General features: G+C 48.7%; 1 protein-coding gene across 2 annotated transcripts in view; it reads left to right on the top strand.

Moving 5' to 3' along the window:
- The window catches only part of LOC144784272 (uncharacterized), a 491,196-nt gene that overhangs the window by 86,939 nt on the left and 377,761 nt on the right, over positions 1 to 26,496 (top strand). For both annotated transcript variants that reach the window (XM_078662942.1, XM_078662941.1), the window contains one exon: positions 8,839 to 9,058. In XM_078662942.1, the coding sequence (XP_078519068.1) occupies positions 8,839 to 9,058 (220 nt within the window). The remainder of the gene's footprint in view (positions 1 to 8,838; positions 9,059 to 26,496) is intronic.

The raw sequence follows: 26,496 nt of genomic DNA, 5'->3' as shown, positions 1-26,496 counted from the left end.
GTGGGGGACAGGGTTCGCAATCACCTCTTCCACTGGCGCACTGTCACATCGGACATGTGGGTGCTGCAAATCGTCCGATGGGGCTACTCCCTCCCCTTCGAGGCGACCCCTCCAGCCATGCCACCGCAATACCACCGCGTATCGGGGGATCATTTGCGACTTCTGCAGGAGGAAGTTACGGCCCTCTTGGCCAAGGGGGCCATCGAGCGCGTTCATGGGCCAGAAGTAGGGTGTGGTTGCTACTCTCACTACTTTCTGGTACCCAAGAAGGGCAAAGGGGGCCTACGCCCTATCTTGGACCTACGGAACGTCAACGGCTTCCTCCGGAAGGAGAAGTTCAAAATGCTGACACTGGCTCAGGTCTTAGCTGCCCTGGACCCAGGAGACTGGATGGTAGCATTGGACTTGCAGGACGCTTATTTCCACATTCCCGTCCTGCAGGCCCACCGGCGTTACCTGCGGTTCACGGTAGGCCACGAGCACTTTCAGTTTACCGTGCTCCCCTTCGGCCTTACCAGCTCCCCACCGGTGTTCACGAAGGTGATGGCGGTGGTCGCAGCTCATTTGCGCAGGTTAGGGGTTTCAGTCTTCCCCCTACCTCGACGACTGGTTGTTGAAGGCGGGCTCGCCCCAAACAGTCGTCAGCCACCTCCAGACGACGGCAGACCTCCTGCACCTGCTGGGGTTTTCCATCAATGTGCCGAAGTCACACCTGTGCCCCTCTCAGAAGCTCCTCTTCATCGGAGCGGTTCTCGACTCGGCTTCGGGTTTATCCTCCCGAACAGCGGGTTTGGGACATTCAGGCTCTGATTCCACTCTTTCAGCCTTTATCCCGGGTCTCGGTCAGGTTGACGCTGCGGCTTCGGGGGATGATGGCCTCCTGCATCCTTCTGGTGCATCACGCCCGGTGGCGGATGCGGGCTCTGCAGTGGGACCTGAAGTTTCAGTGGGCCCAGCATCAGGGCAACCTATCCGACCATGTCCTGATCTCGGAGGGCACTGCGAGACAGCTGCAGTAGTGGCTCACGGACCGCGATTGGGTCAGCGGCAGATCCCTCTCCCTTCCCCAACCGGAACACGAAGTTGTGACGGATGCGTCCCTCCAGGGCTGGGGAGGCCACTTGGGAGAGGCGGAGATCAGAGGCCTCTGGTCTCCGGCGGAGTCCCGGCTCCATATCAACCTTTTGGAGCTGCGGGCGATTCGTCTAGCACTGTAGGCATTCCTCCCCTCTGTCCGGGGGAGTGTAGTGCAGGTGTTCACGGACAACACCACCGCCATGTGGTACTGCAACAAAAAGGACGGGGTGGGGTCGTGGACCCTTTGCCAGGAGGCTCTGCGCCTCTGGCAGTGGCTGGAACATCAGAGCGTGACCCTGGTGGTTCGACACCTGGCAGGTTCTCTGAACGCCAGGGCGGACAAACTCAGCCATCGGTGCATGATGGATCACGAATGGCGTCTGAACTTGGACGTGGCGCAAGGCCTCTTTCAGCAGTGGGGAGAGCCTTGGTTAGATCTATTCGCCACCGAAGAGAACGCGCGATGTCATCAGTTCTGCGCGTTGGAGTTTCCAAGGCGGCACTCGCTCGGCAACGCTTTTCGACGCGAGTGGAGTTGCGGTCTATTGTACGCCTTTCCGCCTATACCACTTCTGCCTAGAGTGCTGAAGAAGATCAAGCGCGACCGGGCCCAAGTCATCCTTGTGGCTCCGGACTGGGCACGAAGGTACTGGTATCCAGAGCTACTCAGTATGTCAGTGGATCCCCCGGTTCGTCTGACTCTTCAGGAGGACCTTCTGTCGCAGCAGCAGGGGATGGTCCTCCACCCGAACCTGTCCAGTCTCCACCTCCATGCTTGGAGATTGAGCGGCGACAGTTGACGCCATTTGACTTGCCTCCTGAAGTCTGTAATGTCATTCTGGCAGCCAGGCGTCCCTCCACAAAGTCGGTATACGCCTGCAGGTGGAACAAATGTGTGCCATGGTGCACAGCAAAGGCTGTGGATCCTCTTTCTGCCCCTCTTTCTGAGGTTCTTCTCTTCCTTCTTTCTCTTGCCCAGCAGGGCTCTGCTCTGGGCACTATCAAGGGCTACCTTTCTGCCCTTTCAGCCTTTCTAAGGCTGCCTGATCAGCCTTCTTTGTTCAAGTCCCCTATTGTAACTCGTTTTCTGAAGGGCATAACACACATGTTCCCTCCTGTTCCGTTTGTGATGCCCCAGTGGGACTTGAACCTTGTTCTTACGTTTCTGATGTACGCTCCCTTTGAGCCACTCCACAACTGTCCTCTCCGCCTTCTTACTCTGAAGACTGCTTTCCTGATTGCCATCACCTCTGCCAGGAGAGTGAGTGAGCTCCAGGCTCTTTCATGAACACCCCCTTTCCTTTCTGTCCATCCGGACAAGGTTGTGTTGCGGACTAAGCCATCTTTCCTGCACAAGGTTGTCACGGCCTTCCATATCGGGCAGTCTATCACATTGCCCACTGTCCCACCTTCTTTCCGCCACCGCATCCCTCTAAAGAGGAAGAGCGGCTCCACCGTCTGGACCCAAAACGTGCGATTTCGTTCTATCTAGATCGCACACGCCAGTTCCGGGTGGATGACCAACTCTTTGTTGGTTACGTGGGCGCTAAGAAGGGACGGGCGGTGCACAAAAGGACCATCTCTCGGTGGATCATCTTGTGCATCCAGGCGTGTTACTCCTTGGCTAAGAAAGAACCCCCTGTTGGGCTGAGGGCTCATTCTACTCTGGCCACGGTGACTACGACTGCCTTAGGCCGAGGAGTGACCTTGCAGGACATTTGTCAGGCAGCTGCGTGGGCCTCGCTGCACACGTTTGCGAGACACTACTGCCTGGACAGCCAAGTCTGGAGGGATGGCTTCTTTGGCCGTTCCGTCCTCCAGGACTTTCTGGTGTGATTATTGGTTCGCAGACCCACCACCGGGGTTGGTATTGCTGGGGTATCTATTCTAAGGTAAGGAATCTATCACTAACATGTCTCTTTCAGATGCACAAGTTACTACTTGTGTAACGATATATCTGTAAGAGACATTAGTTAGTGATAGATTCCTTACCAACTCACCCATCCTCCCCGTTCTGCGAACCGATATCTAGGGTTAAGGTCATCCCTTTCAGGGCCCTAGTTTCAATGGCACCAGTGTTGGTTTTTAACATGGCTCTGCGTTTCTGGCGCGGAAAAGCTGTGTCTAAGAACTGACGTCAGCACGCGGAGGCGGCGTCTAAGTACTCCGACGTCATCACGGCGCCGACGACGGACGCGGAGCCGCAGACGACGCCTACCGACGCGCAAGGGTACTGCTACGCGAATATTTCCGGATCCAGTCTGACGCCTGGGGATATTCTCAGGTAAGGAATCTATCACTAACTAATGTCTCTTACAGATATATCGTTACACAAGTAGTAACTTGTGCATTATGCAGCATAATGTGGCACATTTTGTAATAGTATTACTTCTTTATTTCATCATTAGGTTGAGCATTCAAGACCTCTTGTATATACTTTAGTATATACTTATATAGTATATACTTTGTGGGCTCTGGAGATCAGCCCAAGGACTTGTCTGTTTCCGCTTAGTGACTCTTTTTTTCTGGCAAATGCCTCTATTTAACTTTCTTGATAGAAAACGACCAGCAGAGGTCAGTAAAATACCAGGATCACTTTAGCATTCTCTAGATTCCAGTCCATAGAAATTGTCTTCCATGAGCACCCGTAGACAATAATATTTTTTTCAAATCTTGTATTGTCCGTGATATGACCACCAAAGGCCTGATTTTATATTAAAAACAGAGCTGTGGGCTATACTATTTCCTGCTGAAAGGCAATATTTCTCTCCATGTGTTCCCATACCCGGCGTGTCACGCAGTTTGGTGCTTACTTTCCCTTCATGTTAAAGAACAGATGATGTTTCAGCACTCAGGCATAGCTAAATACATATAAGATCCCAAAGGCAAGGCCGATTGCATTGCAAATGCTTGTTATTAAACATAGAAACAAACTCTGGGCATTTGTTGCACCTCATTAGTGCCAGCTTAACATCCAAATATAGCAATAGGCAAAAACATTCTGCATTCCAGCATTCCAAAGGGCCTTCCACGTCACTGAAACACATTTCATATTTTTTGTTGGTATTGAACTGTTTGAGCAAGAAACCCAATTTTTTTGTTAAAATCTGTAGATTATGAGGCTAATGATAGATTATGTATAAATCCTAAAACAATGCAGGGTGACGAACCTGTTAGCTAGCACCTCACTTTATTACTGCTGTTTTGTAAAAATAATGGTCGTGCACAATACTCCGGCACCTGTCACCCTTTGGTGCCCCTGGCTACAGATTCATTCAACAATATTAACACACGGAGGTGCACCGAAGAAAGCAAATTATAGTCCATTCGTGTTTTCTTTACTTTCTTCCTTTATTTTGACATCCACTTCTGGTCATAAAAAACAGCCAATGCGGTTCGTTCCACTAAAGCACAAGGCGTTGGGACATTATCAGGGCTTTAAGTGCAACATGCAAACTATTTCGTTTTCATCCTAGATCAGAGAACCAGTAAACCGTAATAGCGGAACAGTATTCCAAGTAGGCCTAAAATGTTCCACCTTATAGTAGAAACGAGCAAATGAGTCGTCTAGAATAGAATCAGGGGAGTAAGTGCTCTCAATTGATGAGATGTGCTCAAAGTAGCAAGGTGCACCACCGGGATACGTGGCCCGAAACCTTCTAAAAGATGGATTATGTGGCAAATCTATAATAATGTGAAAATCAACGCATCTGCACAATCGCATAATTCCAGTAGCCCTGACTGTGCCTCTGTGCTCTGCTTGTGTGTCCCAAAAATGTCTTTAAAACCCACCCAGTTTTCATTAATATCTGCTAAAAGGGTTATTACGTGCACCATTTGCAACATGTTTTTGGTAAATCGTGTTGGTAGAGTCCTCAAACGTGGTTACATTTCTGCTGACTGTCTATCCTGTATTGACCAAGGATCCTGCCCAATGTAACTGAAGGAACACCATTTGACATTAATGTTCTGAAAAAAATCACAGAGAAGAGACACAGCCTCTTTTAAAATGGAGTTTCATTTAAATCCATTTTTTTCATCAAGGTTACCGGTCTAATCTGCTTTAAAATACATTTTAAGTATTTCCAACATGCTCATAGGAAAGATTACCATAACTCTGTAAATTTGTAATTAAAACCCTTGTGATTTTGAAAAAATGTATGACTCTGGATTCGTTTAAATGTACCGTTTGCCACAACAGAAAATACTAGAGGGTATTAACCTCTCCCTGTAAATTGATATCCGATATGTTCCTGTTTCACTCAGTCTTTTTCCATTAATTTTGCAAACAATATTCTCATGTAGAATGATGACAGTAACGTGTAACACCCAAAAATTAATTGCATGATGTGATTTTTATGCCATATGCTATCTTTTTTTAAGACCGTTCTGGTGGAAGAACCCCATGTCCCCTATCCAATTCCCATTTTATATTTCTGTCTTTAGTAGGGGCAAGGCCCTCCTAGAATATGATTCTGGCTATGGGCCCGACTAGAGCTGTGGCTGAGGTAATTTGTAGGAATTCTTCCTAAAAATGTGTTCTTTTGGATAGTGGAGCACGGTTGTCGAGAGGAATTCTATATGGACAATGATATATACACGTTTGTGGTGTGTCTGTGCTGCATGTGCAGTGTTGTCCTACTTCACCTCTTGAGTTTGTGTATGTTGTCTCGTCCCAGAAAGGTAAACCAGGGGACCGACCAAGCAACTAAGTGCGAGGCCAGATGGGCAGTGAGCAGTAACCACTAAAGGGAGGTTGGAAAGGAGAAGGCATGAAGCGAGAAGAGAAGAGGAGTATAAGTTTGGGGGTCCATCGATAGCCGAAGAACGTCAGGTAGTGGTGGCAGGACCTCTGGGAGCAGTCGGGATCCAGGCAAGAGAGTGGCTCAGAAAACTGTTGGGTAGAGAGGGCTCGTGACCTGCAGGGGGCCGAGGGCAGCAGCAGCTACCGAGATGAGCGGAGTGTAATTACCATAGCTGTGTGCAGAGCAAGGAGGCAGAAAAAAAGGCGGACGTATTCAAATGTCTTAGTATTTAATCGTATCTGATCAGTAAAACATCACTTGAAAGTCCGCAGCCTATTGGTGAACGGCCCGTCTCGCGCCGCCACGGTACAGCTACTTGCTTGGCCCACGGGCTGCCTTGAGGCGAGGGAGGTTGAAGCTCCACACCGGGTATTTGTGGCGGAATCACTGGAATGTGTCAAGTGTGCTCGGCGGCAGCTCGGCCTTGTACGAGGCGCGCGGCCTCGGCTGCATGTGACGGTGCTGTTGGCTGTCATAATTTGATGGTGCGTGTGACCTGAGACTGAAACGAGCGGAACAATATGCAGGCCACAGTGCGCGCCTTCGGTGCTTACGGACCAGGCTTTGTAATGCGTTGTTGCAAGGGATGCAAACGCGCGAGGAGGCACGTATGTGAAAGTCTGACGTGTTTTCTGCGCGCTCTTGGCAAAGAACCCTCTTTCGCACAAGGGACGCTGCTGCTACCCGTGATGTCACTCATTTTCTTTGCCCTTATAGGAGGACTCAAAGAAGAATGAAGTGAAGGCGCAAGTGGTGGTAGTTTGTTGCAATTCTGTGGTAACTCAGGGTGAGCGTTGTTGAACCGTTGCTCGTGTGCTATGGTTGACAAGAGGTGTAGGTGGAGGTGGACAGCTTGGTGGCCACGGGGGAGGTTTGTATTGTGCTTGGAGAAGGTGCGTTGCGTCGTCAGATAGCGATCTTCATCAAAGTGCAGACCTTCTGAGGTGGAGCATACAGACCCAGAAGAGTACCAAAGGCCTGCGTCGGACTCGTACTGATAAAACTGGAATTCATGTTCATTTTTGTATTCTGTTTGTGTAAGTATTTTTGTTTGTTCGTTCCCTTTGGGAAGAAGTTGAGGCAATATGTTGCGCCCAGGAACCATCAGTATGGAAAGTAAAATATTGTATTGCATTTTAGCTTCTGTATAACGCTTACTACCTCTGAGGGGGTTTACCTGCACAGATACACTGTGTACTTTGTGTGGTTTGGAAGGTTGGGTTTGACCCTGAGGGCTTGTCTGAATGGTTGCTTGGACTGAGGGTGTTTCTTTAGCAGCCGTCCCTGGAGACGGCATCTCTTGCTCCCGCCTTACAAACCTTTTACCTGGCCCATATTGGGCTCTCTGTTGCAGTGGGGTCGGGTTTGGGCTCTCACCCACTGTTGTGGACATAATGGCACGGTACCGGAAGCTCTGATGTCTGGCTGCATGCTGCAGATGCAACGCTGCCCAGAGCGAGGAAGGGGGTGGATTTTATGACGTGAAAGGGAGGGAGAATGAGTAATTCGGGTCAAGTACACATGGATCCTTTACCAAGTCACGGAGCCCCTACTTTTGCAAGAGGCCCCAACACGTGCATTCTCTATGAGTGAATCCTCACTTTTTTTCCCGTCTAGTACTAGTAGTGCAAAAGTTGGAATGTAAGGGTAAGGTGAACAGGCGGGCTATGAAAGGGATGGCTTGGCAGGTGCCAGGTTTTGGCTAAGCAACTTGGTTTGTCCCGGACTAGCAGAGACGGACCTCAAACATGTAGAAATGAAGGAGTGTACTGCCAGACTAGGGGGATAAGAAAAGCTAGAGTAACATGATATATTTCTGGGAAACTGCACTTGACAATCTGTTGAATCTGTGCAGTCAGAAGTCCCTAACTCCTCCGTATTCACATCAGTTAATGATGCGAAGGAGCCACACCGGTCCAGGTGGGCGGGATCTGAGTGACACGACGTGTCCATAACTTTTCAATGTAAGGAAAAGAGTTACTCCTACTTTTTGGTAATAGACAACCGCCCCAGGAGAGTTAATTTCTATAGTTGAAATGCTTCAGTTTAAGTGTAAGGCTGGGAGTCTCCTGTGCTGTGAAACCGAGGGACGGACAGACCGCTAAACAATCCTTCTTGCCAGATCCATTGTTTGTTTACCCAGCCACTGGGCTCTACGGTGTCTAACAGCAGAGCCAGCCATTGCTCCATCAGCTATAACTTAGGTGTCCTCGTCACGTGTAACACCTGTAAATGAGGTAGGGAAATCATGAGTTCCGCAAACTGGACACATTTATTGAGAAGCTCCTGCTCTGATGAACTCTAAATGTTTCAACTTATTTGATGGGTTGCTTTTACTAGGTACAGTACTTCTAACTTATTTTTTTTAATTCTTGGACCACGGTCTTCTGTAGCTTAACAGATGGAAAAAGACAATGGGAGCCAAGCTTATGGAATGGTGCTGTTGAGAGACCAATCAGTGCAGGTGCAGATGGGCCTTGGTGGTAGGCCAAGTGCAGGGGGTGGGGACTAGGCAGTGATGAAGGTGCTTGGTGGTAAGGGCAATGTGGAGGTAGAGGTTGGTGAAATCTGATTAACAGACTGTCCATAATCCGAGGGTGTTTAATTGATTATTCCACTTTTGCCAGATATAATACAAAATTAATGAAACTCTTTCAAGGAATAGTTGTAAGGAGAAGAACATCAAGTATCTGTAGAGTTCGATAGGAGGCACATTTACAGTTTGTCCATGCCTCGGCAGAGCTAACTTAACAAATATGGTATATAGGGCCTTATGTAAGAACTCATTGTGCATATTTGTGTGGATTGTCGGGAAAAAAAGAGATGATGGTTACATAACCCTTCACGATTGCTTAGTTCTGGAGTAATGAGGGCATTTGAGCTCCATTTGCAGCAAAGAGGATTTATCTGCTTTTCAATTTCATTGTATTTAAACTTATTTCTTTTTCTGTTAAAGTCAACCAACTGTTTCCCACGAATGCAAGCAAGCCTCTTCTGCACCTAGGCCCTGATGCTGTGGCTCTGTACATTGGGAATAGTAGCAGTTTCCTACCGGGATCCGCTATGACTGTGAATGGACTTGTTGATGCCTTGGTGTACACCAGCAGTGAAACTACTGACCCTCAGCTCCTTAAAGTCCTGACTCCTGGCAGATATATCTTCTATGAGAATCAACGGTAAGTGTTATGCTGGGTGGTTGCTGCTGTTGCGTGTGTGTCAATAGTTGGGAGAGTTCTGCAGGGTTTTCCTGTGTGGTTTGAATATAGTAGAATACCATAATCCAGAATAACATTAGGAACAAGCATTTGCAATGCAATAGGTCTCGCATTAGGAAAGTTTGAGCTATTGGTATTGTAAATGACACATTTTTTATTTATGTGTTGGTTTTGAAAATAGCGAAAATAGCTTTGTCATTTACAATGCCAAAAGTTTTAACTTTCGCAAATGTGACACCTATAGCATTTGTAATGCAATATGTGTTGTATTTACGTGACTTAGATGTATTGATATTACAAATAAAAAGGGTGCAGTGTGTGTGTGAGGGTGCAGTGTGTGTGTGTGAGGGTGCAGTGTGTGTGTGTGAGGGTGCAGTGTGTGTGTGAGGGTGCAGAGTGTGTGAGGGTGCAGAGTGTGTGAGGGTGCAGAGTGTGTGAGAGTGCAGAGTGTGTGAGAGTGCAGAGTGTGTGAGAGTGCAGAGTGTGTGAGAGTGCAGAGTGTGTGAGGGTGCAGAGTGTGTGAGGGTGCAGAGTGTGTGAGGGTGCAGAGTGTGTGAGGGTGCAGAGTGTGTGAGGGTGCAGAGTGTGTTAGGGTGCATAGTGTGTGAGGGTGCAGAGTGTGTGAGGGTGAGTCTCCTGGGAACATAAACTATGGGAAAATGAATATTGGGAAACATTACATACGTGCAGGAGTTTGCATGGCAATATACAAAATAAAGAAACATAGAGGTAAATACCAGCTTTAAAAAATCCATTAAGTTGCTAGAGACGCACAGCAGCTGTGATTTCATGTAAATAAAATAAAACAAGTCACTGCGAACACGCTGTGTAGCCAATAAATTATATGTCTGCCCACAAGGCTGTAGTCAGACACCCTTTCATGCACAGGACTTAAGTCTCAAACAATCTCTTGCCAGTGTTGTCAAAGTCAGGACTAGCTCCCCCTGGATGATTTCTAAAGCAGGCCTTTTGAGTGTAAATATTGGCGCTGGGGGGTTAAGTGTCGCTGGAGATCCTTCAAATCTCAGGCAGGAATCCCTGCAGGGCTGGCTCCGCTTTTCATCCTTCAAGCGAGGCTTACATTACACATAGCTCTGAGAGGCTATTAGTTAGTTGGTGCGCGCTGCCTAACTGGTCTAATCAATGGTCAACAGGGGAGAGGCAGATTCTGTATCTAAAGGAAGTGTTCATATAGTCTGTCTGCAGGGAAAAAAGTCGAGGTGCTGCAGCGACATGTTCAAGATCACACAGTGTGCCTCTCTGATAGCAGCCATAGCATTTCCAAAACTGTTTTATGTTTAAAAAAATCTTAATGGGCGTAGGATGATAACATATTCAGAAGTGGGTGCTTGAACAATATATCCAAACTTTTAGCACTGAAAACATCTATGTGTGTTTTTAGGTGTTTTAGTGGAAGAAATAATGGATGGTGCTATGAACAAAGTTTCTGGCAAAGGAGTTAGCTGATTCTTCTAAAGTAAAGGGATTACATTCAATTACTTGCTGACAGTACCAGGCGTGGTAGCATGTCTTCATCCTTTGAAAAAAGTACAGTGATCGAATGCTGCACATAGAGGGCATAGGGTAGACCTGTGTGCCAGCATTTGCGAAATGTACCGTAATTTTACTCTAGCTTTACTGGCTGCCTCTGTGAGAGTTCATCTCCTTAGGTCTTATGAGCCGCGCATGTTTGTCTGGCCATTAGGATGAAAGCTATGCCAGAATGTCTGGGCAAAACATCACACGTTCAGCTCTTGGTACTGCACGCAAAGCCTGGGCGTCGATGGACTGCACCTCTTTGTCAGGGGTGTTAAAAATGTGATAGGTATACTTGAGGCTGTGTGCATTAAACGTATCTTTTTTTGCATTTGGAGGCTAAATAACTACAATACAGTGTGACAGTTCGCAGAAGGAGGGGTAAATGTACCGGTACTGCCAGCCTTTGCCACCGCTACAGCCAGTACCCCCTGGCCCTCGAGGCCCGGGGTCGCTCTTGTTCGGCAGCCCCAGAACCTCCAGCTTGTTCTCGGTGTCGCAGACCCTGACCGGGGTGGTCTCCCCCTGCATGGCGACTCCGTGGACGCTGACCACACTGCAGCCCCCACCCCCGGGAGCTACAGCCTCCCGTGGTCTGCTCCTTGCGGTCTCCTCCTCGTCCTCTTCATTCCCAGGGCCTCTACAGTACAGCAGCTCAGAGAAGGGTCCCGGAGGTAGGATATTGCCTCATTTCCTAAGTCCGCCCCGGCTTGGCGAACTCTACACCCGCCTCCCAGGGAGACACAGGGAAAGCAGGAGGCGGGACAAGTGATGACACCACAGCCACTACGCTTCCGGGGCCCTGCAGAACAAACGCTGGGATACCCTTCTGAAGTCAACATAGCGCCATTTTGGTTAAGGAGCAATACATGAACAATAGAACCAAACAATACTAGAACGTCAAGGTTCAACGGGAAGATCAGAAACCAAACTTGAAAAACACCTTCTGTAAGAGTAAACTATTGAAAATAGCAGAAAACGCAAACTGTAATGGAAGCTACGAATGAGACAATGTGAGCGTAGGCATTTCTTAATATTCTTATATTATTATATTAAATCAATCTCCTAGATTTGTTAAAAAATATATACGATTTAAAATTGATATAGTACAAACCTAATACATATGATGACAAACATTATTGTTATTCCTATGTTAAAAGTCCTAGGAACATCGTGCGGTCTCCATTTAAAGATGGCCGCTTTTTCGTATTCACGCAGGAACATTTACAGACAATCTTCCGAAAGAACAGTCAGGAGGCGACCGCCTGCAGTGTGCAAAGGGCCGCTCACTCCGAAAACGGTTTGCTATTCGTAGACTCGCAGACCGAAAACTGCCATCACCTAAACATTTGCTGACATCTTAAACAGGTATAATTTCTCATTCTTTAAACTGCTACTACTACAAAAACAAAGGTGATTGGCCCATGCTGCCGTTTTTGCTGGGGCCACGACGCACCCTGCAGTTAGAAATGATAGCGGACCAGAGAGGGAGCATGTCTAAAAGGAGTACTGCCTCCTGATTGGCTGAGGAGCCGACGCGGGAATCGAAACTAGTGGTGCGCGCGCACCAGAGGAGCGGGGGCAAGGGAGCGCGAAGACGCCGAGACGAGGTAAGGGATGTGTGTGTAAGCGCCGGGGGTTCTCTGTGTATGTGTGTGCGTGCGTGCGTGTGTGTATGCGGGGGGGTTCTGTATGTATGTATGTATGTGTGTGTGTATGCGTGGGGGGGCTGTATGTGTGTTGTGCATGTGTTGTGAAGAGCCTGTTGATGCGCGCGACCTGATCCCGGCAGGCTGCTGCTGCTGCTGCTGCGTGCGCGTGACAGTCTGTTGTCCTCTCCGGCTCCCTTTGAGTCCTTGAAAGCCGGAATGATAACAATAGTCTCGCTCTGCGACAGCAGGCCTTTGGCCTGCAATCGCAGGGCGAGACCTAAAAAGGGGTTTTATGGTTATATAGACAACAGAATGTTAGAACAGCCTCCTCCAGCAGCAAGAAAGCCATTGCAGTCCATCAATCAGTACTTTATTTTTAAGTTAATAAAAATCATAACAAAAGTCAAGTAAGACCATTAACATTACAGTGATCACACAAGCCCACGGTCGCTCTAAAGTGCCTCAGTGTCATTAAAATCCAGACAATAAAATTGCATTTTTAATATAAACCAACTACAAAGTACAAATGTAAAACAAATTAAAAGTACATGACAATGATTCATGGTACTCAAGTACGTTTTAACTGTGCGACCATCAGGCGAAATTATGCAGACAATGATCATCATAGAGAGCTGTGTTTTTCCTCAAAACGTATTGTTTTTTCATAAAACGTTAACAATGTAATCATTTTGCAGTTGAGTTGAGGGTCGGTTGGGTTAATATGCTTAGTTATGGCTGATCTGCAAGAGCAAGTGCCCCTATCATTGAAAGCTGTTTTCAATGTTGAATCCCAAGTAGATTTTAAAAAGGAACATACACAGATCAAATGAATAAAGTCTTGCACTGTTGCACCACATAAGCTGCATGTCCTGGGACCACTATATTTCCAGGTTGGTTGTTCAGCCAGCATTGGCAGCAACCCAAACCAAGTGGCCATTCGCTTTCCTTTTAGATGTAAAGAAAATGTTGTGTTCAGGTATGCACCCGGCCCGCAGTAGTATAGGATTGAAGAACCATCCAGGCATGCGAACGATTGGCTAGCTTTCCATTGTCCTCTAGTAGTGAGTGCATTTAGCCGTTTTGTTTATCAAATGATAAACAACTGGGAAAGTAAAGTTCTGAGCCCAAAGTTCTGTTGTGTTTGTTGCCTCCAGTGATGTTTTCCGATATTTGCCATAGATAGAATGGGGATCTTCTCCTTTGGCCCCCTACAAGGCAATCATGTAATAAACTGGATCGATTTGACCACATTTTGTACCGCGTTTTAATTGTAGCATATCTTCTCCCTACTTCATGTTGCACGAGACAATATTCTAGTCGGACTTAGTGTCGGGGATGCATTCTGTGGTAGGCCAAATACTTTTTAAAAAATTTTTGTTTGAATGTTATCTAGAATTTTTGCATCTTTACCATTTAAAACGACACTTGCATTAACCACTGTTGGTAGTAGTTTGGCAGCTATAGCTGCCATAGTGGCTTAAAAGATGGGCACTTTAATTTTTTTTTCAAGAGTGTAGAATGCATAAATTAGGCCGTTCCCTTTCTTGTCGGGGTATTGTTTGTGAAATTGAAAGTTCAGTCGATTGTCTATGTACAGTCCCAAATACATTGCAGTCTTCATATACGCTCATCATAATTGGTGCTCAGTTAGGAGTGGAAAGTAAGGTAATAGACAATTATCTTGGATAATGCTGATCGATAGAAGTTACATTGTCAGCTTAAGTTGGTTGTTTGTCTGCATTTGTCTGATCTATAAGGGTAAAGTATTCAGGAGATTGCTTCAAGCTGGCATCAGAGTCCAAAATATAATCTGGTGAAGTAATGCGTCCATCCTAGAAATGTGTGCAACCTCAAATGGACATCTGTTTTTCATCTTCCCTAAGGCCGATAAAATGATTAACACTCAGTGGTGTATCATTAATACTGGTTATCCGTGCAATGTTCAGGAAATGTTCAGAAAAGTACTAAATATTGTCAATGAGATAATACAATGGTTGCTTCTGAATACTCCTCGCTCATTTGGAGATCTGAACACCACCCTTTATTAAACATGTGAAAGCAAGGCGCCATGTACTCTGAGGATAAGACATCCGTAACCTTTCTGTTCTCAACATATCTAGCATCTCAGATAATGCACGTGAGTACTTCTGTACATAAAGCGTGCCTTGTCCCTAGAGAGACCTGAGACTTGCAATATTGTTACCTAAACACTTCAACAACCGTGTATAGTATCGCTTTGGTCCATAAGGTAAAGCCATGCCTTGATGCCTTCTTCAAGGGTGGAAGGTGTAGGAGAGTAGGATCTGCTTACTATGGTTACCCCCACTTTTTTGCTGGTGTTTCTCTGTTTTTCGACTTTAGTCTGGCTGGTACCTGCTATTCAGGACCCCAGCCTAGCTGCTTCCTCTCTAAATTGATTGCATGTACTTTAGGTACACTCCAGATTGGTAACTGGGTTACACTTGCGAGTCCCTAGTATATGGTACCTTGGGTACCAAGGGCATAGGTACCGCAGAGGCCTACCAGGGGCTGAAGCATGTATTATGCCACCCCTGGGAAGCCTTCCAAAATGGCACCGCGGGTCTGCTACTGCAGCCTGGGTAAGGTGGTGCTTGCACCCCTTACTAAGATATAGGTAACCTATATCTACCTTTAAATCACTGACACATATAAACCTATAAGTCACTCCTATGGCAGGCCTTATCAATCCTGAAGGCAGAGTGCTTGGTTTTGTGTGAGAGTGCTCAAGCATGAGCTGAGCCCCTCTGCAGCTTTCAGAATCTATTCTCTTAGGCTGTTCTGTGATGCAGCCAGACCATATACTCTTAAGTGCATTATAACCTCGCGGTAAATGCTAACTTTGGAATGGCTGCATGGAAATGTGTTGTGTTTAGGGTCAAACACTTTGGAATCCTACCCAATCTCTACGCCTCCTGGTCCTTGTGGCTGAAGAGTCAAGCTTCACCTTCTGCACCTGAAATCACCCTACATTGGTGGGCATCTGCTCATTACCTTTCTGGTCACTGGCTAGTGTCCCAGACTCTGTCCCCTCTGCTTTCAGGTTCTTCAGATCTCCGATCCACCCTTGGATCCATCCGGACACTTTCCACTTGGTCGCCTGCAGCACTTTTTCGCAGCTCGCCATAGAAAACGACGATGAAACCCGACACGAAAAGACACCTATGCACCTGGCTTCCCTGGGTGAGGTAACTTCGGTGCTCCCGTGGGTCTTGACTCTCGAACTATCTAGTTTTAAAGGGGTTTGCTCCAAGTCCACTCCTAAGTGTCCCTAATCTTTAAAAATCTATTTGCAACTTTCTGCACTGCACGCGTCCCCCGTGGGTCTCCTGCGTCACTACCTTGGGTGGTTCCTGGTTGCCCCAGCGGTTCTACGGGCCCTAGGTCTTGTCTCTGTCTGTCGTGGTTCTTATACCACTTACTTAGTATATGGTTTGTGACGCCCCTAGAGCTAATCATATATTGTGCTAATTTACTGTGTGCTAAATAAGTTTACTGTATGTACTTTTGCCTCTAGCCTCATAAAGAGACTAGAGGGATGTGTTTAGATTAAATTCATATATTTTTATATATATACCTGTTGTGGTTCTCCTTTCATTTGGTCATTCATGAGATTATAGACTGATAAAACAAGCTGCTTTACATTCCTTCAAGACTTAGCCTGAAGACTGCTCTCCACAGCTACCACTAGGCTAGCTTTCTATATAGGTTGTCTTTAAACCTACATCACGGGTCTGTATGATCTGGTTGGGTCCCTGCACTAGGAAGGAGTAGCGGAGATACTGGAAGCCGCGGCCTGTCTGACCTCCCAATGGCGGCTTAGCAACCGGAAAATAAATAGTGAGGAGACAGGGTGGGGTGTCCGGCAACACAAAGCATGGGGCTCAAAGGCGAATGTCCACTGGAGAACTCTGAGGGCCCCAGCGTTCTGGCTTCATCTTTGGGTCACGTAGGGGAGATGCAGCAGAGAATCTGATGCCTGACCTCAAAATGGCGGCCTCAAGAATCCAGTCGAGGTCGGCATGCTGCCTCTGTACATAGGCTGAGCACTCCTTATGGCTTCTTCCTCCCTTGCGAGACCAATACTCCACAAGCTAAGCACCCTGCTTTGAAGGAGCTTTGGGTTCAGCCCAGTGTTGCCTGCACTCCATGACGAAGGTGATTCCTGGGGAGTAGGTGCCAAGTTCTTAGCAAGGCAGGCAGGGCACAGGGGCTTAGACCAGGGTATATGTTGCTGGTGCCCTTTACAGCTACCAGATACTTCCCCCACGGCCAATAATTGAGCATATGGACTATGACCAGGTTAATGCATGCCTGAAACGAGGACACCGATACAAGCACTAGCTAGCCACACCGATGAACCTCTATTGAGGGGGGCTACTTTCGGTAACAAAGATCCACTGTAAGTGATAGCCTCCTCATGTGCGCTGCCTCTATCGCTTACAAAGGCTAAAATTCCTCGAACTGGAGAACACTGGCCATTGTGAATGCTGCCGAACAATTCACACACCCGCCACCTTTATACTGCCAAAAAAACAGCAGAGTAATAGAGTTTCTAACTATTTTGGCACGCGGAGGCACAGGGTGGCAGACCGACCACAGACATAGATGACATGTCCCTCATAAAAGAGGATCTCCTCACTGTACTGCAAGAGTTATGTAAAGAGCTCAGAGAGGAGCTCAAAGCAGCCATGGCCTCTTCGCTAGACACTAAGGTCAGACCTGTACGGTAAATTGACTTCTCTTTGGCAAGTGAACTCTGATGGGTACAAGGTTACTAGATCAGGAAACCAAAACATTTGAATTAGAACAACACACTGATCAAATAAGAGACCTCACACAATCCCTCTGCCCCAGATACAAGCATCGCTCCAGAAGAATGAAGACCTGGAGAATAGGTCCAGACAAGATAACACAAGAATAAAGAACTAGGAGGAAGGGGCAGAGGGGTCAGATCTAGAGGCCTTCTTCATTGCTCTTTACTTAGAGGTGATTGGGAGTGTGCAGATGAAGGTTAAATTAGAGAGACTTTACAGGGTTGGGGAACCAACGGCCGTGGGGTGTATTAGCTGAATTACATTCCTACAATGTGAAATAGGCCATCCAACAGGCAGCTCCAAAGCTAGATGCCATAATATTGCAAGGGGCCATGTGCTCGCTCTACCAAGATACAGCTCCAGCGACCCAAGCCCGTTGCCAACTATTTAGTCCAGCTACAGACAAACTAAGACACGAGCACATCAAAAACCTTTGGACTGACCCTTTTTGCCTAACCTTTTGATTTTTTGAAAAAAAGCACATCATGTCACAGACTTTGAGTAGGCCATAGCTCACTTAGAGATACCCAACTCTGAAGTGCATCACTCTGAAGAGGAATCAGGCTCCTTAAAGAACTGTACCAATGGACCCCAGGATGAAGATCTCTGGCTTTCACAGCACTGTTCACAACATCAGAGGAAACGCTAAGCAATGCCGGCTTCACAAACAAACAACCAATATATACACCAGGACACATTCCAATTAACATGTCACTAACTCTTACCACAAGTTAGAGCACCTCTACATAATACAATCCACTACGTAATCACCTCTATCTCACGGTCTGCCAACTGATCAGTAATGGTTTGCTGCTACGGCACAGGCGAACAAGCAGTGGCTCCATCCCGGAGTGCCCTACACACCATTATAGACCTTTAACTGATTAAGTAACTCTGAGGCCATGGTCTCCCTTTTAGCTAACAAAAAAGACTTGGGACCTGTTGTCCTGGTAGCTTATATATTGGGATTTTTGCAGTTTTATTTTCAGGTACATGGTTGGCGCTCTACTGCACAGACAGTGTGTGACGTCGCATGCCGCAGTGGAATTGCAGGGCTTTTGCGGGAGCTGGGAGGAGGGTGGGACGTCTGACATTTTGGCGATTACCACACTCTCCTGGAACATTAGGGGCCTGATTTCGCCAACGAAACAACATAAAATATGGAAATACCTGTGCAACCAGCATTATGACGTTGCGGCATTGCAGGAGACCCACCTCAAAACAGAGAATGACCGATTAAAACACAAGTCACACCACTTGATGTCTAAGTCCTCGGCATCCATGAAATACAATGGTGTGGCGCTATTATTCCACTTCTCCCTAAAATTTCAGCTTGAGGGATATAAGACAGATAAGGAGGGGAAGATCGCCTTAGTGAAAGATCGTATCCAAGGGAAATTATGCACAATTGCCGCGGCATGTGCACCGAACACTAACAAGATAGTTTTTTTAAAACTGTTACCGCTATTGGGGGGATTAGCAGAACGTGAAATAATCATGAGGGTAGAATGTAACCTTACATGGCACTCAAGTATAGCCAGTACACAGCCATATATATATCACCCACAAGTAGGTTTACGAAAGCGCTAAAACAGGCAATACAGGATCTTGGTCTAATAGATGCTTGGAGGACACTCTACCTTAATACCAGAGACTACACCTTCCTTTCACACCTACAATTTACATAATCTCACCTAGACTACATATTCCCTAGCCTGGCTCTTGCCCATGACCTGAGGAAGTTGACAATTCATCCTATCACAATGTCTGACCACGCACTGATCTCCGTATCCCTTAACTGGGGTTATCACCACCAAAACAGTCGCTGGCTCTTCCCTAGCTCCCTGGTACATGATCGATTGTTCCGTGATGACTTACTGAAGGCCATCAGAGAATTTTTAACTAGTCTACCTCCAAGACCCCACACCCTCCAATAACTGGGGCACATTTAAGGCAGTACTAAGAGGTAAATGTGTGGCATTTGTCTCCACACTAAATAAACAGAGCAAGAAGGAACGACAGGCCTCGGAGGGCGAATTGAAAAGCTTAGAGCAGGCTCACATGACCACTCCAACACTGACTCTCCAACGAAAAGATACGGCACTGAGGGGGGAAACTCAATGCAGTTTACACCAGTAGGGCAGAGTTAATGCTCCTATGTCTGAAGCAAACTTCCTATGTACACGGCAACAAGGTAGGGACACACTTAGTGAGGCAACTTCAGGTAAGGAGGGAAAAGGAATATATTGGGGAAATACTTAAAGATTCGGGGGAACTAGAAACCTCAGATGTAGAGAAAGCCTGTGTTTGGCACATTTTCTGAAACTTTGTATAAAGCTGACCAAACTAATACCTATTCCCAGCTTGACCATCTCACTGCGGTTGATCTCCCAAAGGGGACACCTACTCCAAAATGAGCAATTTAGATAGCCAATTAATGAGAAGGAAGTTTGGAAGGCTATTGGAGCCTTTAACTTCATAAATCCCCTGGACCAGATGGGCTCACAGCTTAATTCTGTAAGACTTTTAGCTCCAATCTAATCCACCTCCTGACCTCTCTTTTTAGCCATATCGTAAGAGGGCAGGCCAGTCGCACCCACCTTGAGTGAGGCCCATGTCACATTCATACCGAAACCAGGGAAAAATCTCCACTCCTGTGCTGTATATATAGGCCCCCTGCACTACTTATTCTGGGTGCTAAACTCTATTAAAAAATACTGGCCTCAAGATTGGAGGACATAAATGGCAGAGTTAATCCACCCGGACCAGTTGGGCTTCATTAGAAAAGGCAGACAGGCGCATCATAACGGTAGAAGGGTGATCCATCTGATCGAGAAAGCTACTTAAAAACACATACCAGCAGTAATGCTAGGTTTAGATGTAGAGAAGGCGTTTAATTGGGTGGATTGGTCCTTATTTCACCATTAAAGCGATTTGGCTTCTGTGATGCCTTCATAGCAATGATTCAAGCCAACTAGGTCATACCCCGATACTGAGTTTTAGTCAACGGTGTCAACTCAGAGTCATCTCACCTGGGACGGGGGACAAGACTGGGATTTCCTCTCTTCCTGCTCCTTTTTGCTCTAAGTATAGAACCCCTAGCAGCAAAGCGCTAGAGCTATGCTGACTACCGGTGCCAGCACGTTTGGATCGGTGGAACATACATTCTTATTATATGCTCATATTGTTTTATTAACACTTAGCTCACCTCAGCTCCCTGATGGCCTTGCAGGAGCATCTATGACTTTTTGAGGGTACAGCAGGCTTACATATCAACCTGACTAAATTATTTCTACTTACCCAGACACTGACATGGGGACGTTAGTGGACTTTCGCACATTTTATTTGACAGAATGAACAAGCTCGTTTATCCTTAAAATTGCTTAGGCGGCCGACGGGGTCTTGCCCTCCCAGACTTCCACCTTTACTATGAAGAAGCTCAGTTACGAGTAATCGCCGAGTGGTCACTGCAGGAGTCAGACAAAAATTGGCTGCACATGGACAGGGCAATAGTAGGGAGAGTCATTTGGGGCGCACTATTGAAACCAAAAACAGACCAACCCTAAACTGCTTACTTAAGGACCCCCACAGGAACAACCCGTAAGACATGATATGAAGTGACTAGGCTAGCCGCTTGGACTACTTTCCCTTCCCCATTTACCCCAATTAATTTTAATATGGCGTTTTCTCCGGCCTCTCAGCCAGGCCCATTTGATGCTTGGGAGTATAGGGGGCTGCCTCACCCTCTCTGATCTTTTCAATAACCGGGATATACTGACCTTTTGAAACCCGGAAATTTGACTTTCAGCTTCCAAGTTCTGAACACTTCTGCTATCTACAGCTGATACACTGAGCACTGCACCCTGAGGTCTGTGAAGCGGCCACTAGAGAGCTCATACCAATAAAATGCTTCACGAGAGGCTCTGGCGCCTCCCAGAGCTCCACTTCCTTTCTATACTCCTACTAGTTTGCACAGTGCACTCCCCACAGCCACGCCATATCACTTTCTGGGAACACACACTAGGACAGTAAATCACTGAAGGAAAGTGAAAGACACTTTGGAAAGAAATACCAAATAATAACCCCTCATTAGGCATTAGAGAGGCTCACTATAACGTATGATATAATTGGTACTTGAATTCCACAAAACTGAAAAAAGTCTTCCCTAATACTTCAGACCTCTGCTGGAGGGGTTGTGGTCTATTGGGAGAGTTTCATCACATCTGGTGGGTCTGCCCAACAATTTGACCCTTCTGGTCAGACATTATAGCACAAATTAAGGATGTTTTGGGCTACCTAATTCCAGATACCCCTGAGTCTGTACTTTTACGGACGCTTACGTGATGATTGTCTGAAATATCTAGCTAAAAGTGACAAAGCCGGGGGGCGTGGCCAGCAGCCGACGATGGCGGCAGCTTAGAGGGAGAGCTCCGCGGCTGAAGCGGCCTCCAAGGATATCCGACCAGTGATCCGCACACTTATTTCCCAAGCGGGAAGGTACTAATGCCCAGGACCGGGCGGCAGAGGTACGGCGAAGCGGGGACAAAATCCGGGACCGGAGAGGCGAGCTCGAGCAGACCCGGAGTGGGCCCCTGTGGAGAACCTGAGCCGGGGACCTGCCTGAATTGGCGTACCGACAGGAAGTGAGTCGACCTGGGCAGAGAGCCGCCGGAAACGACCGCCCGCGACGGCACCGGTGGAGCGACTCACAGACGTCCAGCGGAGCTTCGCGGGCTCCGGGAGATCCGAGCGCGACACCAGGCGCCCCAGCGCTGAGTGGCGGGGGGCGGTGCAGGCGACTGGGGGAGAAGGGCAGAATCGCCCGGAGCGGAGGAATCAGATCCGGGGCCCGCCATCTTGTGGACCCGGCGGGGACCCAGTGGCAGGTCGGGTGCTGGAGATCGACGAGGGAAGGCGCACAGTGAGTGTGGCGGGCACAAGCGGGCACTGAGGCCTAAGTGACATACCGAGTAGCCCACATAAACTCTACTCCCCAAATACGGACAGGGATACCTGGAAGTGTCGATCGCCCCACGGAGGCAGCGGGGGGGTGAGGCAGAGACATACAGCGACGGGCGTTGGGGGGGCGCTGAAGGTGCGCACCCATAGCCAGTTAATAGTCCCATACCACTCGAGGGGGCAACTCACAGTGCATCCGCCACACACACAGCGGACCAGGGGGTTCACACGCAGGGACGTTGTGGAGCCTACGACGAGCCGGGGGATAACAGGCCAGGGCACCCGGGGCCACGGCGGAGAGTGGGCTGTGGACCGGTTATTCCCGGAAGGCTGGTTGCCCCAGAACAGTATACAGAACCGGGAGTTCACAGACAGACCTCGACGTCAGCAGCTCTACGACCAAGATGGCCGGCAAGGGGCTGAAAAACAACGCGACGCAGTCTCGCCTGGACCGCTTCGCGTATGAGAAACCAGGCACCCCCCCGCCGGACGCCAGATCACAGGGGGGCAAGTTAGTGGAGGCGACGGGAGGCAAAAAGGCTACCCTGGATGACGTCATGCGAGCTCTCACTCAGGTACAAGCGACGGTGGGGACCATCTCGACCGAAATCACGCTGATCCGGGCGGATTTCCACAAGATGACGGAGAAGGTGAATAACATGGAAGTTGTGACGAAAGCCCTAGTGGAGGATGTTTCAGAGCTACAGATTACGATGGAACGTATCTCAAAGGAGAATAAGGAACTGAGAGATAAGCTCGATGACCAAGAAGGGCGCTCGAGGCGGAACAACGTCCGTATAGTAGGTGTGCCAGAATCGGAAGACACAAGGACAATGGATTTGTATGTTGAGAACTTGATCAAGCAGCACCTACAACCGAAGGGACTCTCGAACTTCTTCACTGTGGAGAGAGCCCATAGGGTCCCTGGTGGCCGCCGTCAAACGGGAGCCAACCCCAGGCCGATCATAGCACGGCTCTTTAATTTCAGGGATCGTGATGTCATTCTACAGGCAGCGAGGACATCACCCCCCATCAAGATTCAAAACGCAACGATTGCCTTTTTTCCGGACTACACGGCGGAGGTCGCGAGGAGAAGGAGAACATTCTTCGAGGTCAAAAAAGAACTTCGCGCCAGGGAAATCCCTTATTCGATGCTCTTCCCAGCCAAACTTCGGGTGGTGGACGGCAATAAGACTTGGTTTTTCGATACCCCGGAGGCTGCACAGGATTGGCTGGAGGGCTGGCGGACGGCAGGTGCCCCTCGTCGATCGAACAGACAGTCTAAACACCGCAATGGTGGGTCACAGCGGAGCACGCAGTCGACAGGGGGAGAAGAAGAGTCGTTGTCACCTCTGAGCGGTATTCCAGAGGGGGACAATGAGGGAGAGCAGTAAGCCCCGGAACCTGAACAATTGGACAGTGATCACCGCAGACCGAGAATGCCGCTGTGGACACTGGGCAGAGGGCCTCCGCGAACAAGAAGGAGGCCGCCGACTGCGGAGAGTCCTTCGCCCCAGCGAGCAAGTACTATGTTATGGGGGGGGATCAGGCACTCTGCTAAGTTGGGGGGGCGGGCAGTTCGTAGTCCGTTGAGCAAGAGGGCAGGGAGGGGGGGAGTTGGGGTGAGGGGAATAGTTGGGGTTTTGGTTAGTTTACAGGGTCAGGACACAATAAACAGGGCGCAAGCGCGTAGGGTACAGGTACCATGGCACGACATGCTGACTCACTATCAGTCCAATCATGGTGGGTGGAGGTGATACTGTGGGGCAGGCAATCCCGCTGAACATTATGTCTTGGAATGTGAGGGGCCTGGGAGATAAAATAAAGAGAGGGTTAGTGATACAGGGCATAAAGAGACTGAATCCTGCTCTGGTTTTATTGCAGGAAACACATTTAACGGGCACAGCGATACGGGCCCTGGATAGAAAGGGGTACAGCATGGTGGTGCACTCTGAATTTACCAAAGGGTCCCGTGGTACGGGGATCTTAATGCACCGCACGTCAAAATTCATAGTCCAATCCACTAAAATCGATACACAGGGTCGCTTTGCTGCGCTACACGGGAGATGGGAGGGGAGACCGCTTAATGTGGTGTCAGTCTATGTCCCACCGGCACTGCATGCCACGGCTCTCCCAGAGCTGGGGAACTTCCTACTGGAACTGCCGGGAGGGGACCTCATCGTAGGGGGCGACTTCAACGCAGTGGCACATAACACGATGGATCGCTTCCCGGTGCGCACACAAACACCGGGGCCCTCCCGACTGCATGAATTCATGGAGGCACAGGGGTTGGTGGATATATGGAGGCAGTCTCACCCCGGGGACCGTCAGTATACATATTATTCGGCGGTACATGACAGCTTATCAAGAATTGATTATCTCCTCACAATGGGGGGGGGCCTCCTCACTGTAGCCGAAGTTCGAATCCATCCACGAGGGATCTCAGATCACTCCCCACTGACAATGGTACTTTCCAGTCATGAACATGCACGCAAACGCATCTACCCTATCTACCCATGCTACCTTCTCGAGCCATCAGTAGCCAAAACACTAAAAAGGGGCACTAAGTCCTACTTTGCTGAGAATACAGGGTCAGTGCGCTCACACACCACATTGTGGGAAGCTTACAAGACGGTCCTGCGAGGGCAGGCCGTCTCCGCTATAACACACCATAAACGCACGAAGCGTCGGACTCTGCTAGACTTGGAGGACCGACTGGAACAGGCCACACAAAATCATGAGAGAGACCCGACCGACCACACGCGGCACGTGCTCCGGCTGTGTCAACAGAGTCACGCAGACCATGAGCGCCGCAGGGCAGCGGACGCAATGGCAGCAACAACGAACAGGGTGTACGATGTGGGCGATAAGGCCGGAAAACTGTTGGCCTGGCTGGAGAAGAAAAGGGGGGGGCAAAAGGCCATTCTGCAGCTGAGGGACCCTGACGGAGTGATGCAGACCAGCCCATCAAGGATAGTGGAGGTACTGGCGGAGTATTTCCAATCAGTGTACTCCCCTGACTGCGTAGTTACCCAAGAAATAGCAGTGGGGTCACTAGAGGGCATACATACTAATACTTTACCGCAGGATAAGAGGGACGAGCTAGACTCGGACCTGACAACAGAGGAGATACGGGCGGCGATAACGGCATTACACCCAGGGAAGGCGCTCGGCCCCAATGGGGTGCCGATTGAGTGGTACAAAACCATGGCGGAGACGTTGTCTACGCCCCTACTCCGGATGTACAAAGAGTGTCTGGGGGAGGGGCGGCTACCACCCGATCAGCGTACGGCCACCATAATAGCGATACCAAAACCAGGTAAACCACCGGAAGACTGCGGATCATATCGCCCAATATCTCTCCTTAACGCGGAGAGTAAAATCCTGGCGAAACTGTTAGCCAATAGGTTGCTGCCGCAGCTGACGCACCTGATACACCCGGACCAATCGGGGTTTATGCCGCACAGGAGTACGGCAATGAACCTTCGCCGGCTTCACGGCGTAATGGCGCGCGCCCCACTGCTGGAGGAACAAGCGGCGGTGCTCTCCTTGGATGCCAGGATGGCGTTTGACATGGTGGAGTGGAACTATCTCCTGGCGGTCCTGGCACACATGGGTTTCGGCACGACATTCATATCGTGGGTCAGGCTACTATATACTGAACCCGTGGCACGAGTGACGGCCAATGGCCACATATCGAGAGAGTTCCCGCTAGCGAGAGGCACGAGGCAGGGATGCCCACTCTCGCCGTTGTTATTCGCCCTAGTTTTGGAACCCTTGGCGACAGTCATCAGGACCACACAGCTGCTGAAGGGCATTCGGTGGGGAGGCGACTGGGAAGACAGGGTCTCCCTGTACGCCGACGACATGTTGGTCTACCTCACAGACCTCGAGCAAGGGGTACCGGCCTTACTGGCCTTATGCGAGAGACATGGCACGGCATCAGGATATAAAATTAATTGGTCGAAATCAGTACTCTACATGCTGAATGGCACCCCACCGCCCCTGACGGCAGACTGCCCGTTGCTGATAGAACCCCTCTCCTTCAAGTACTTGGGGATCCACATCACCCGGGAACATGCGACCTTCCTAGACATGAACCTAAAGCCATTGCTAGATAGGTTCAAGGCAGATGTGCGACACTGGAAGTCCCTCCCATTGACGTTGCTAGGCAGGGCGGCGCTTTTCAAAATGATGGCACTGCCACGCTTTCTGTATGCCCTAGAAAACACGCCGGCAATTGTCCCACAAACATTTTTCAAACAGGTAGCGGCGCAAGTATCAGGCCTACTGTGGGGTGATAAACCGGCCAGGGTCGCACATGCGAAACTGGTAAAGGACTGGTACAGCGGGGGGATAGCGTTCCCACACCTTGAATTGTACTACTGGGCAGCGCACCTTAAGGTGATTAATCAGT

Source organism: Lissotriton helveticus, chromosome 10 (assembly GCF_964261635.1).
Source record: "Lissotriton helveticus chromosome 10, aLisHel1.1, whole genome shotgun sequence".
Taxonomy (NCBI): domain Eukaryota; kingdom Metazoa; phylum Chordata; class Amphibia; order Caudata; family Salamandridae; genus Lissotriton; species Lissotriton helveticus.
This window is presented reverse-complemented; position numbering and strand designations above follow the sequence as displayed.